This window comes from Anopheles bellator, chromosome 1, assembly GCF_943735745.2.
Source record: "Anopheles bellator chromosome 1, idAnoBellAS_SP24_06.2, whole genome shotgun sequence".
Lineage (NCBI taxonomy): Eukaryota > Metazoa > Arthropoda > Insecta > Diptera > Culicidae > Anopheles > Anopheles bellator.
Window position 1 is genome coordinate 48,889,206 of NC_071285.1, and position 14,115 is coordinate 48,903,320.

General features: G+C 51.1%; 1 protein-coding gene across 2 annotated transcripts in view; it reads right to left on the reverse strand.

Moving 5' to 3' along the window:
- LOC131205397 (uncharacterized) overlaps positions 1–14,115 on the reverse strand; it is an 89,440-nt gene that overhangs the window by 63,446 nt on the left and 11,879 nt on the right. Inside the window, exons 4-5 of one of the 2 annotated variants that reach the window (XM_058197474.1) lie at positions 13,912–14,031; positions 12,104–12,730 (exon numbers count right to left, since the gene is read on the reverse strand). In XM_058197474.1, coding sequence (XP_058053457.1) covers positions 12,104–12,730; positions 13,912–14,031 — 747 coding nt within the window. The remainder of the gene's footprint in view (positions 1–12,103; positions 12,731–13,911; positions 14,032–14,115) is intronic. The other variant, XM_058197476.1, reaches the window with a different exon arrangement.

The following is a 14,115-nucleotide window of genomic DNA, read 5'->3' on the forward strand; positions in this document are numbered from 1 at the left end:
AAACAGGGGCCCGTCGCTGGTCCAACCCTTCACAACCCGGTTCGTCCGGCTGGCGTGGGTTGTGGGTCACGTGCTTATCATCTCTCTCGACGCGATGTTTACACAAACCGTTAACGGTGTTATGTACAATTATTTAAAGTTTCCCAGCACGCACAGGCGGCGGAACCGCAAACAGTCGATTAACAGCCCTTTTGGAGGTCCCTGTGGCGAAAGTGTATCTTTCGGTGCAAAATGTCCGTCCCAGACGTTTTGTGTGTTGAAAATTAAATTCAATTAAGCAGTACAGCAGCCCGTTGTGCGAAAAGTTTGTTCACCGATCGCTGGCAACGGGTGAGTGTTGCTACACAAAGGATCCTTAATCGGTTATTGTCATTACCGCACGTTTCCAGCAGGAATTGAGATCAACTCGGGATTGGATGGAATTACCAGAAATTGATATTAAAATTATTGCACTTTTAGCAGCGTACAAGGTCAAATTGTTTGTAAGCTCAGCTTGGAGAACAACTTGGGGACGACGTCCACGACTGTCGATGCCGGATATGAACGAATGGTTATTGGTTCATCGGAATCGAATTACGCACCGTCCCCGACCCAAAGCTTCCAAAAACCGCTGTCCTCGGTGGTGGTGCCTATTTCCACCACAATCGCAGGTGCAGCGCAGCACTCGGGGGCATAAAATCTCATAACGCTCGCACGCGGAAATCATGTAACGGTTCGCGAACCGAACCCCGGGAGAGAACCAGAGTCCGCCCGCAGGAGGATTTAGTGTTTTGTGGAAGGAGAGCGGACAAAAAGTGCTGAACATGGTCAACATTGACCAATCAATAGACTTTTCTTGTCGTCCAGCCCCGGCGAACGGTGACCACGGTCGTGTGTTGACATAACAACCAATGGTTGGCGCAGCTGAGACGACCGACGACAACGGTGACTCTGATTATGGCTCAGGCGGCCGGCCACATTCGGCGGCCGCTATTTTAGGGCTTCGCGGAACTGGACAACGCGCAAACCGGGAACTTCGCATCGGATGGCCCACCACGCTACGCCTCGCGCGATAAAATCTTTCCACATTTTGTTTCCACAGAGGTCCTTATTGTTTTTTTCGTCTGTATATGTGTGAGCAAACATTAAATAAGCCCCGACACCGTTGTAGACCGGAGCTATGCAAAGAAAAAACCGGGCTCAGGAGCGGGGTGATTGTCCAATATTCACTGACACGGTGGTGCCGTAATTGGCCATCATCGTCGGTCCCGATCCCGATGGCCTTTCGATATCCCTCGTCTGCGTACGACGTAAGGATCAATAAAACGGCCAGTGGGAGCGAGGTCGCGCCGACGTCGCGGATGATCGTGACAGGGGGCCGGCGATAGGTCAAGGGTTCGTCCACAATGTTGCAAAATTTCGCGATTTTGCGATCCATTAATGAACCCATCCTGTTCGGGTGACAGCTTCAGTTTAAACGTTAATTGCGCGTCAAGAAGCCCAGCGATCCGTGAACGTCCATCAACCGCTGGGGCGTCGGATGAACTTGAAGACCTTGTACATTGGATTATTAATTAAAACACCGTCACCGCCGGGTGGGTGGAATCTGATTTAAATTTTCAATTACCAAAAGCGACCCACACACATCATCAAAACTAGTACGCCAGGCCCGGGTGATGTTGATGGCGGCCAATAGGTTATGTTAATAGCTCGCATCGCCAATTAGGATCGTCTGACGGACCACCAGTCGGGATCGTTTTTATGCTTTCCGTGTCGCGCCATTCGGTGTCGGTAATCGGCCACACATAAAAACTCTGGATTCGACGAAAAAAAAGCCTGAAATCAATCAATATGGGGCAGCACCACATCAACGGACACAGTGCCATTAGCGTAGCCCATTTTCACCGGCAGCTTTCGAAAAGCACCAAGGCACCAATAAAAACAGAAAATCCCAACGACACAGACGGGCTGTCATCGTGACCGTCGGGCCGGTCAATAGTTCAGCCAAACATCCGCGAATCAAAGAGCATTCGTTCAAAAACTAATTAATCCCGGAATCGTACGATCCGTTAGCGTACCCCGAAGGATCTACCGGTGGGTCTATAATCGTTCGCCCAGAAACGCAACATTTTGTGACACCTACACACCTACACAAAGCGTTCATAATTTCGCTCGAAGGGTTCATAAGGGTTCATAAATATTGAAAAACACAAAAAAGGGTTTCCCTGTTTCAGAAAATTTCAATTCGTAGGTCCCACACGGACCACGATTTTGCAGCACACTTTGCCTGTCACGTTCACACAGCGTACTGACTGGAAGGCTGGTGGGTTCTACCGGATGCCAGATCGCCGGAACGGAACGCGGTGATTTAATGGAACACGCGAAAGGAAGCTGCAAACCGACCGCTGTCCTTGCCCTAAGCATTGGTTCGAGGCCACAACACTCGAGACATTTAATGGTGGTGAAGTAAAGTCGACGAGGAAGAAAATGAACGTCCACTCTGTCCGGAGGGCGCTGCCGGAGACAATAGGAAGCATTAACGAATGCACAGCTCCGTGGAAAGCGCACGGAAAGCGCATTGGGAGGGATTTATAGGAAATATTATTGCATCTCGTGCATGTCGCGGAGACCGAAGGATCCTTCTGCGGAACACAGAAGGACCCGTAATCCCGATCGTCAAAACGCGCAACGAGCCGCGCAGCAGCTCCCATTGTTCCGGAGACGCGGCCGTACCGAGGAGTTGCTCCTGGGCGCCGGTTGCCGGTCATCGAGATTGCACATCTCGCGCCAAGTCCTTGGGCGTGGATGGGATGTTAAAACCGAGAGAAAAAATACTGACATTGTTTCGTTCCTTGCGATTGGTTTTGCGTTCTTTTTCGTACCGACCGCCTGTGAATGTGTAATTGAATTGTGCTGTGCTCGACGAAACCATCGGCACACACGCAGACGGCATGCTGCTAGGAGGTGGCGGCGCCGTGAGGTGATTTATGCTTCACTCCGTCAGCACGTAGAAAGCATGCCACATGGCGGCGTGCTACGACGTTGTTGGCATTGCTGGCTCGTACGTGCCAGGCTCCTCTTCCGGCACCCACCTAACGCCCCGTCCCGGGAGCATAACGCCCCTCTAGGCTAGCGTCCGTCCGGGCGTCTTCGAGGAACGGAAGAAACTCCAATCCATCGTGAGTCGCGTGTGTGCATGCACAATTCGCTCAATCATTCCAGGGCACCAGGGCGGCCACTGAGAGCTACCACACAGAAAGCTTACCAGCCCAACACGTAGCCGAGGCGCAACTGGCGACATCCATAAAACCGGACTCGGACCTCTTATGGCTGACCACGGAACGACGTCGCATCCACTTTTATAGCCGACACAACCCGCACCCGCCGGACGTCCGCGGCTGGCATTTAAAAGGCGAAAGTCAGTGGACGGAGAGAGCTAACATCACTAACCCCCTTGTTCCGGGGGTTACTTTCTGGCCCGCGCGGCTCGGCAGTTGGTTTTTAAATTTATGAAAACGATTATCCTGCACACGCCGCTGCGACTGGACGCAAAAAGGCGCAACACAGCGGGTCCAAACGTCAGTCAACAAGTGGTGCCAGGAGCCTGAGGACCTGCTGCGGGGTAAACATAACATCGCAAGCGTCGAAAAGGGGCTAACACGCACTCCGAATGGCGCCGGCCATACGATACTTAACCGCGAAATTTGACGTCATGCTTGGAACGGACGCGGTCGATACTGACCCCGCTTGACGTAGCCGCGGCCGGAATCGATAGGACGGAAAAGTTAAAAGAAACTGAATGCGGACATCGGGTGGACCCGCGTTGGAATCGATTATTTCAATATTCAGACGAACGAGTTTCGAGAGGAAATCGCCAAAGTTCGAGAATCGGTGGCACCACACCCGGATGGAGGCGCATGGTCCGCCACGTGTTTGGCACTCAACCTTTCGATTCGACTGCTACCAGAAATGGCTTATGTGTTGGAGCATTGTCCACAGCGTGAGTGTCAATTGGCGATCAAGGACCCTAACCGTGCCGTCCAAAGTCAACGGTTAACTAAGGACCGACCCTCCTTAGACACACTGCGACATCTTATCATTAGTCACTTAAGGGGGCCTCGCCCCCGAATGACCAGAAAGCCCTTCAAGCACTGTCGGGCTATTTTATGCTAATGAACTCCAGGCTGCGGGCAGGCAGGCTCCACAAGGTACATAAAAACGGGGAAAGTCCGGAGAATCCTGAACCTATGGGGGACGACATCGTCCTTCCTTCGCTGTCGGTTTGTTTGCTTAAGTTTCTACCCAAACACCGGGCCGCGCCGGGCACTAATCGTTCGTCTGCAGCAGAGCACGGCCAATCGGCTGCCAATCGAAAGGACCTCGAGTGCAGCGCAAACATACGACGCAAAGGTAGAGGTGTGTTCGATTGATTGATGGTGGGCACCGTCTGCGCCGACAATGTTGCAGAGGAATCGACCGGACCGGGTAGGCTGCCAACGTATCGGGACGAGGCAGCCAAAGGGATCCAGTCAAAGGTGCATCGGAGCTATTTAAAAACAAACTGTTTTAAATACAATCCCACAATCACAAATCCCACATACAATCCCGTCGTAGGGGGTCGGTGGGAACGCGATTGCATATGCAACAGCTGACATTGCCACTGCTGCTGGCCGCGGCTCGGTTACAGCAAGGTGTGCAAAGAGAACCGCTCTGGTCCGGATTTGCCCCAACGGATTTCCGCGGATTCGGGTTTCGTTTCACTTTTCAGTCGCCCGCTGCACGCTGCGTGGTGCAATATTTTTAGCCTCGTTGGCTTGAATATGAACGAAATAATTCACCCGCACCGAGCGGCGAAGGTCGTTCTCGGTGCCGACCGTGACAAGAGCTGCCGACAGAGAGTTCCCGACGCCGTGTGTGCTGCCGGGCATCCGCTGCGTGAAAGTGTAAATCCATTTTTTACCACGAACACCTTTCTTTCGCTTTTGCACAGCACGTAAAACCAATCGTGCTAAATCGGCTAAAAGTATAAATAAAACACTGCGCTGGGGCCGCGGGAACCTTCCTTACGTGAGCGCGAACCGCGAGGCGAAAGGGCGGTAATTTCCTTTTGCCACCGTTTCGGTGGCATCGATTTCTTGACTCGAAACAAGCAACTAAGAAGCCTTTCCGGTGGCGTGGATCGGACACTCCAAACACCACGGTAGCATCGCAAATGGTCAGTATCGCTTTTGCAGTGTTTTTATTTTCACCGCCCCAGCGTGATCCTTTTTTAATAGCTGACCGAATCCGAATATAATATAAAATTGACGGCTAGTCGCGCTAATTCTATCCGCGACACAGACCGGTTCGCGTGACACTTGTCAATATCGCTTTGTAGGCTTTGTCACGCTTTCGCTTCGGATGTTGATAGTCGTAATCGGGATCATAAGGCGGGTAATGTACACCTAAACACTTACTTTTATTTTATCTTTTTTTTTTTGGGAAAGTCCTTTCGGTTTTATGCAGCGACCACGCGTCCCATTAGTGGGCTCCAACGGAGTGCTTAAATATTTAAATGGTGCTCAGCCCATAAAAACACACATCCTGGCGAACACACAGAGGGACAGTACCCAAACATTCGTAGCCGCTAAGGCATCCTTTCTTGCGTTTTCCAAGGTCACCACCACCCCGTTAACTGACACCAGCCAGCCAGTGGAGTAGACAGAGAGAGTGAGTGACTGAACTGAACGACACGGCACGGTCCTGAAGCCGGCGAGCGCTAAGGCGCTCGCTCGTCCCTTTCACTAAGCCGTCTGTTGCTGGCCGTCCTTTGCCGGCGGCCATTACCTAGAGGGATCGAATTAGCTAGATTGCACCGACAATTCGTGATTTCATCGTGCCACAGTCCGGTGCCACCGAACACGTGTGCCGGTGGGCCGGGGAGCCAGGGAAAAGCTAAAGAATCTTCGCCACAACCACACACAACGAAGGGAGCATCGTTGCCGTTTGCGTTAAGCCTTTTTTCCGTTTTTGCCCACACAGCCGCGCGTCTTGTTGGCGTCCAGCACAATATCGAAGGTGGAGCGCGCGTTCTAGCAATAAACGCGGAGGAGCACGTATCAGCGTGGAAAGGATGGAAAAGAAAAAATCCATTCCCAACTATGCGCTCGCTGGAGTGTCCTGTTATATCACCATTGCAACCCGCAGCCGTGTTCCTGCTTGCTTTTTTCCTGCTACACTAGACCACAGTAAGCCCGCTTCTTCGGTCGGAGTGGAGAGTATGCGCTCTCTCTGCCCCCACTGAATACTTCCGACACTGCCCGGCTAATGTGTGTATTGGCAGCAGCAAGCTTTGCTTAATGAGCCACTGGAAAGCACAGTCGGGTGAGGCGTCGGTTGCGAATTAACTAAAAAAAATGGAAATATAAAACCCGGGCGAAGGATCTCATCATCCGCCTGACGCGCCTTTTCCAACACACTTTGCACTGAATGGAACCAGCTTTTGCACACACTTCAATTTCGCATTTTCATCCGCCGTTGATCGAGCCGCTGCCAACTTTCGCTTGGCTTTCCGCTTCTCTGCCTTCTTTCCTCACAACAACACTACGCGCGCACCCTTTTCAATCTTCTTGCGACGCGGAACTCACTCGCTTTACCCCCTAAGCCTTCCATCCTAGGCACATCCTTCAATTATAATGCTGAAACGAACCGAACGAGACGGCCGCTCACTGACAAGCTCGGTTCGGCGCGGCACTCGAAAGAAACTTGTAACGAAAGCCGAAACCCAATCCCCGGGTTGGAAGACGGGCGTAGATCGGTGGACAAGGATCGGTTTGGGGCCAAAGAACATAGAGTAGTGACAAAAACCACACACACCGAGCGGCGAGGGGCTTCACCGTTGAACGCTGCCCCAAAAGTTAATATACTCATAAAGTATTACACCACACGCCGACGGCAGCTCCCTCTCTCTCTCTCGCTCCTTCTCTCTAATAGCCCTCTCTCTCTCTCTATAACCTTCCGCGAAACATGGGCACCGAATTTCCCTGCCACACACTGCATTTCACGACCTCCGTCCGGTCCGCCAATTTAATTCCCAACGAAAAACGGCTCAGGACCCGGCAGGGGACACTCCGATTGCGCTTTAAACCACGCACACCCACACACACACTTCCGGGGCGTCCCTGCCGCCGCCTCTGTCCGGCCGGTCCGCGGTCCTTCTCACTGGCATATTTTTCCTTTTTACCACACACAGACACACACATTTTTGCTGCTCGAGTTTTCCACTCGACCACCACGGCGCAGCGCCGGGCGCAGGAGATCCCGGAGGAAGGACTCGGTCGGGAGCGCGTCCGGCGACAACCCGATGGTGACACGCGATGGGGTGGCCAACAAAACGGTGGCGCAGCAACGTCGCGACGACGGCGATACGGAACGAACGGCACGGATGGCCGCTGTTTACTGACCGACCGTGGCCGACCAAACCGCCGAGGGTCGAAAGTCGGCGTTCCCTGTCCTCGGCTGTGTGCGTGTATGGGTGGGCGTGGATGTGTTGGTGATGGTTTGGCACGTTTATCGCGGTGGGAGTATATTTTTATGTAGCGCCTGGGGCATGTTTTTGTTGTGCTGCTCGTGGTGCCGTGCCGGGTTCGGTGGGTTGGACACACCAACACCACAGAGCGTCAGTGACACACCTGCCAGGAAAGGCCCCCCAAGGGACTTTGGGGACTTCCAGCAACAGTGTGGGAGTGTGTGTGGTTCCCGCCTGAGGGTGTGTTGGTGACATCCGCCGTCGTGGCCGGCTTCCGAGACAGCTTGGGGTGGTGGCGGGTGCTGTGTATTTTGGTTTTGGATCCGCTCCGTTCCGCTTCTAAACAGGCTCCCATTTCGAGGCTCTGGCACGCCAGACAAGTGTAGGGAGGGAAAGAGTAACGGAGAGCGATAGAGAGTGAGACAGTGAGAGTATGTGCATTTGTTTGTGCGCGTAGCGGAAAGGAAAATGCATCGCACAAATTGGGTGAGCCCATTGTTGCTCCAGCGCGAGACCTCCGCTCCCAAAGGATTTGCGGTGCAGCATTTACTTTCGTTTGCAACTTACAATGACGCAGGAGGATCGTAAATCGGGACGTTGGGACTGTCATTTACCAGCCCTCTTTAAACTAGTAATGTTGAACACGAAAAGGGAACCATAAAATGAATTGTAGTTTCATTGAGAAGATTACACTCAAGGCTAGTTTCGTCATTCGACGGCAAACGACAGCCCCGGGGAACTACCAATCACTAGTAGACGAGTTTGTTATTTCAACGCAACGTAACGTCTTACGGATCTGATGAATCTTTATCGCGAGGGCGTTATGTGGTCACATCGTGCCGTAATCACCAGAGCGATTAGATATTGTCCCATTGAATTACGCGAAAGGAATGCATAATGCGTTGCGAGTATCAATCGTTATCACACACCCAAGCAGAACCCGAGCAGACCCGTTGGGTTAAGAAAATCACAAAACATCGAAAAAAACATCGCACATCGAAAAGGGGTTCAAACCGCGAGGATTCCGATACGGGAACACTCTTGCAGTTCCTGATATGCTATGCCACGCTCCGGGATGGCACTCACCACCGATACATGCACACCAATCTGTCGTTTTGTGCCTTCAGATTCAACGCGTCTGTGTGTGCGAACGATTTCTTTCCGGAATGGTGCCGGAAAATCTCGGGAACGAAGCGATGATAATATGATTTTTTGGGTGCTCTGGAATAAAGCAGAGTCCGGTCCGATTGAAGGTAACCGTTCCACCGCCGACAGAAGAGAAGATGTGGCCGTCCGGGAGAAGCGCGACCAAAGCATGATCCTTTCGGTTGCCTCACCCAAGGGGATTAGGTCTGCTAAGCCTAGAGACTAGAATTTTTGGATACCGTTTGCTAGAGTCTACTTCCGTCTTCAATCGCTTCATTTCGGTCCCATTTTGTCACAATTGTTCGGCGTTTTTTTAAAGGCGATGGAAGAATGAATCCGAGAGAAACGGAATCTGAATAAATCTGCTTCACACCGATGGATAAACAACAAAAGCACCGTGTTTACACCAAAAATAACGACCACCGCGCAGTTTGACGGTGGGACGGAGTGTTCCGTTGCGTTCCGTAGCGGCGCGGCGTAAGTTATGTTTATGCGAAGCCAGAACCGCAACCGTCACACACTCGCCCGGCACACGCGTGCATAAAATAAACATTCATATTTATTCAGCCGGAAAAACATCGCCCGACCGAATGGTGAGAAACACACGCGCGCAGATTGGGGACCGAAGGATCTTGTTCCAATGATAATCTCCATAAATTGTTGGCGATACAGCAAGGATGCGCGCAAACCCGAGAAAGATGAAGGGTCCATCATTTTCATATCAACCATCATCGCCACACGGTTCATATCCGTCACATAAATAAAACATTTCGATTTTCCATCCTCCTTAGGTTACATTAAACGGTTTAAATTGTCGATAACATTTCAACAGAGCATCACGCGCAATACAACGGTGTAACCGAAGACCACTTCACAAAACCCGGTGATGGTTCTCGCAAATCAAACCAAGCTTCCCGATTCGCGAACTGCGGAACCGAACGCGCCCCGAAGCAATGCAAACAAACGCTCACAAAGTCCGCTTGCTGGACGTTACACAACAACGTTGTGTTGCTGCCACTCACGTGCCGGGTCCATAAAACAATCGGCCCCGTCTCGCAGTCACACCGGCACATGTAATCGGCACTGGGCCGGCGGCCGATAGTGCACCGGGCATCAATCAATCACACCCCACACACAATGTGGGCGACAAAATAGAAACGGACACACTTGAGATATGTAACACCCGGATGCGCCACTCGAGTCGATATCGTCCCGCTTTCGGCCACACCACGAGACGTGATGGACTTACCATCCGATGGAGTGGAGATAAGCTCTGAAGTGGTTCCCTACCACCGATGGCCGCCTTATCTTATCGCGGGGCGTCAGAAATCAGATCAAAAGGAGTTTGTAAATAACTCAAATTCCAATCGGAGCGAGTCCGGGAAGGAGTGTACCGTTTTGAAGTGGGCAAACCGGCGAGTTACCAGTGCACTAAACACTACAGAAGAAGCACTACAGCTGCAGCAGAGCGAGCCGAGGAAGCGAAGATAGTGTTACGGCAGCCGTAGCGCTGCTTTCGATGCTCCTGCAGACAACTACAGCGCGTTATCGTTGAAGCACTACCCGTTGAAGAGCTGTCTGTGCGCCGGGCAAATGGAACGACAACTTGTGATTTTATACACAACATACATACACACCACCGTGCGCACCACCACACTGAATATTGCATTGCACAGAGTGCATCCGTGCACTTTTTGTACTCAAAAACACTCGGCGGTCAGAGCCATTGTTGGGAAGCTCTTCCGAAGCAGCTCGACCCAAAATGCGGGGACACGCGAAATGCAGAACCGGACGCCGTTATAGGTGAGGCCCACCCTACTCTCAGCGTCGATTGTGCACGTGGATGCGACACCGAGAGTAGCAGAAGCGATTCCCAGTAACGGTATAGGTCAGTGAGTCTGGCAAACAACAGCACGCCAGACATTCGACGAACTTCGACGAACTTCGACGTCGCCATTCGCGTGTGAGTGTGTGCGGAAAAGCATAAAAGCCCACACACACCCTCATCGGAAGCTTATCACCTTCGCCCGGCCCATCCTCGTGCATCCTTTCGTTAGTGTGTGTGCGTTGAAAACTCGTAAGAGACCAACACGGATAAAAGCGCATTACACTGAAAATGTAGCACCGAACGGGGTGCTATGTTGTTGGAATTGGGCCGAGGGCCTAACCCGACAGCGCAGGCAAATGTATGCATTGGCCCGGTGGAGGCGCCTGGTAGAATCCCTGTGTTGGTCCTCGGTTTCAATTTTTTCCCTGCCAACGGATGGCGAAAAATTTGTGTCGCAAAAATGGGCCAAAATGGGCCAAACGACCAACTCGCGCACTTGCGAAACCGTTACTCATGCCTCGTACAGCATCCGCGTAAAACGGGAGATAGCGACGTGACAAATCGTGACAAACTCAAGAGACCTATCCGAGGACACCTTTTACAGTGAATATAGCTTAGAGCGGAAATGAAAAATACCTTGAAAGCTTTTCCTAAAAAGAACTTTTCGAACCATTTCAAAAGTTGGAACAAATGTAGACATAGGTGTATTGCATACGGATAAACAGCTGTAAGGGTGATGACATAGTTTTAGAAGAACGAAGAAAGATTTTGCTAGCTGTAGGCGAATCGCTGATATTTTTGGGACACAGTAGTACATCATCTAGGCTACTAGGGCCACGGTAACCTTCAAATTTGTCATTTCAAAGAAACATGCTTCCATCTAACCTTTAACATCCACTTTCGGAGCGCAACAGAGCGGTGGAAACATCTAAAACATTTCCAAAATGAATGTTCCCGACCGTCGCCGGTTACGGACGGCTGCCCTGTTACGCAGATATTTATTACATTACCGTTTGGCGTTCGCAATGTCAATAATGCTGCTTAGAAAAATAGTTCTGGGAACATTGTAAAAAAAAATGCAGAAGCAAAGTGAATGTCTCGACCTTCAAAAGCATTCAACAGCGAGAGCAACATGCTTTTGCATATTTCACCAGGTCAGGCGCTCCCGGGCGCACAGGAGGCAAAAGCAAAACAGCAAACTACATCACGTTTGGCCCAGGTTCACCACCTGCTCCGTCGTGAAGGACGTGAGATGTGAAAAAACAATGGATGGACACAACCTGAGCGGCACACGATTCACTTTCGCTCCGACAGGCGAAGAAGAATGTCTCCTCGCTGGGACCGAATTCCAACCAGCGGCGAAAGGTGCTGTTGCTGTAAAAATACTTTCCCACTTGACTGACCTCAGAACCCGGATTGTGACGATAACGGAAACCAAGCTGAATGCAACGAATAGAGCGCGAGAGCACACGATTCGTCGCTATGTCGCTTGTTCCCAATCATCGTTCGTTTGTTCGCATGATTTTGTGATCAACAATTTATGATTCTAGCGTTTTCACCGATTTTGACCCTTTACAAAAAGAATTCTCGTCCCTTCATTGGCCAACGGTTTATGGAATAATTCGAATGACAGCGCCACTTACCTTGATTCATGTTGGCACTGGAATTGGCGGCAACGTTGGCAAAGTGTTGCTGAAGCTGCTGCTGGAGGGCCTGATGCGGTGCGAGCTGACCGTGCATCAGGGCCACGGGTGGTGGCGGTTGACCGATCTGGTGAGCGGATTGTGAGTGCGCCAAACTGGACGACATGAGCACCATTCCTTGCTGGGCCTGCGGCCCGGAACCACTGCCACCGGGACCCGGCCCTATGCTAACGCCACCCCCCGTCAGTATGCTGGCCAGCGCACTGCCCGCCGTACTGCCACCGATCATGTTCGCACCGATAACGCCCGCACCACTACCGGGTCCGCCTCCCATGGCGGCCGCGTTTGCGCTCACCAGCTGGCCGGCGATCGATCCAGGACCACCACTACCGCTAAGGATGGCCGACAGGTTGAGCGCGCCGACCGGTGTGCCGCCGACACTGAGGCCACCACCACCGTGGCCACCACCGCCAGCGAGGCTGCTGATCTGCTGGGCCGATTGGGATAAAGGCACATTGTTGTTCGTTATGCTACTACTATTTGGTGCGGTGGCGGATGATGCGAGATTTGGCAGGACGGCGGCGCTCGTTCCGTTCACTGAGTTGTAGATCGTGTACTGCTCTTCGTCTGAAATGGTGAGAGCAGTTGAGAGAGAGACGGAGCAAAGTTAGTAAAAAATAGCGTAGTATGATGAATTAATCCTTCTGAATCGATCGCGCGGTACCCATGCGAACGTGAAGTGTAATAGGATTACCATCTATCGCATGCGGGAGCAGAGCCCAGTTTAGGTAATACAAATTACAGTTGGGGAATTGAAACCCTTGCATTTCAATAGGATTAATGCAAGATGCAAATCCGTGCAGGAGCTTGCCGGAGAAAAGTAGAGTTAAAAATGCCACAAAAAATGTGTTCAACTCTAGGGAAGTGGGGCCCGTCAAACTACAGTCTTTGAATAGGAATTATGATTGAACGAGATTGAACTAGCTGGATTTGTATAACCATTTGAAACAACATAAACATCTGATTAGTACTAGAAATAATTCTTACTTTGCAGTAAACAGGATCTCGAATTCGACATTCGAATAATACATTCTAGCACGGACACAGTACTTTTGCGTGAAATATTTTGCTACGGGTGGTGAACGAAATATTTCACCACCATAACCCACCTGGGTGTGTGTCTTCGCTCTTTTAGGAGATAAAATTCACCCAAAATCACAAACTCACCACCATCGTGAGCAAATGTTTGTTAGCTGGAACGATTCTGCGACAATTTCAATGTCGGCTACGAACGAGAAATTGAGGCCACACCCCCCCGTAGAAGGTAAAAGCAACTTGAAATTTAATAGCAACAATCCCATGCTTTGCTTTAACGACCAGAGAAGTGGAACAGCTTCGAACGGAAAAGGCAGCGGATCGAAAAAATAAAATGGCCTAAACCCTTTTTTCACAATTTTCACGCTAACAGTCTATGTATATAAATAAGAGCGAGCAAATGTTAAACTATTCATACCGTCGAGGCACTAGTGAGATACTAAATATAAGATTAAAAAGAGTGAACAAAAACGCAAACAATGTGTGAGACCATGAGATGTGCGGGTGGTGTAGTGAGAGACGTTCAAAAGATTAATGATAAAATGCAACAATCAATAAATGTCAACGTAAACACACTAAACGTCAAAAATTTGCCAGTTAACGTCATGCACAAAGTGACCGGCGATGGAAACACACAACTGCAACAACACCACTTTGGGCGGGAGGGCATTAGGGAAGCGTGGTAGGGTGGGGGAGGGGAGGAAGGAACTTACTTGGGCGATAGTGTAGTGAAGACGGTGGTGGCGGCGGTGGCGGTTGATGGTGGAACGTTTGCAATTGCCTATGAGATGCGGTGGACCACGTAACCGATTCCGTGGGACTGATGCAAATGGCTTCGATGTGGTTTTAGTGTTTGTGGTTGATTTGGATGGGTTAGTAGCGAATGGACACAAGAGCGACCGTGCCGCCGTGCGCCG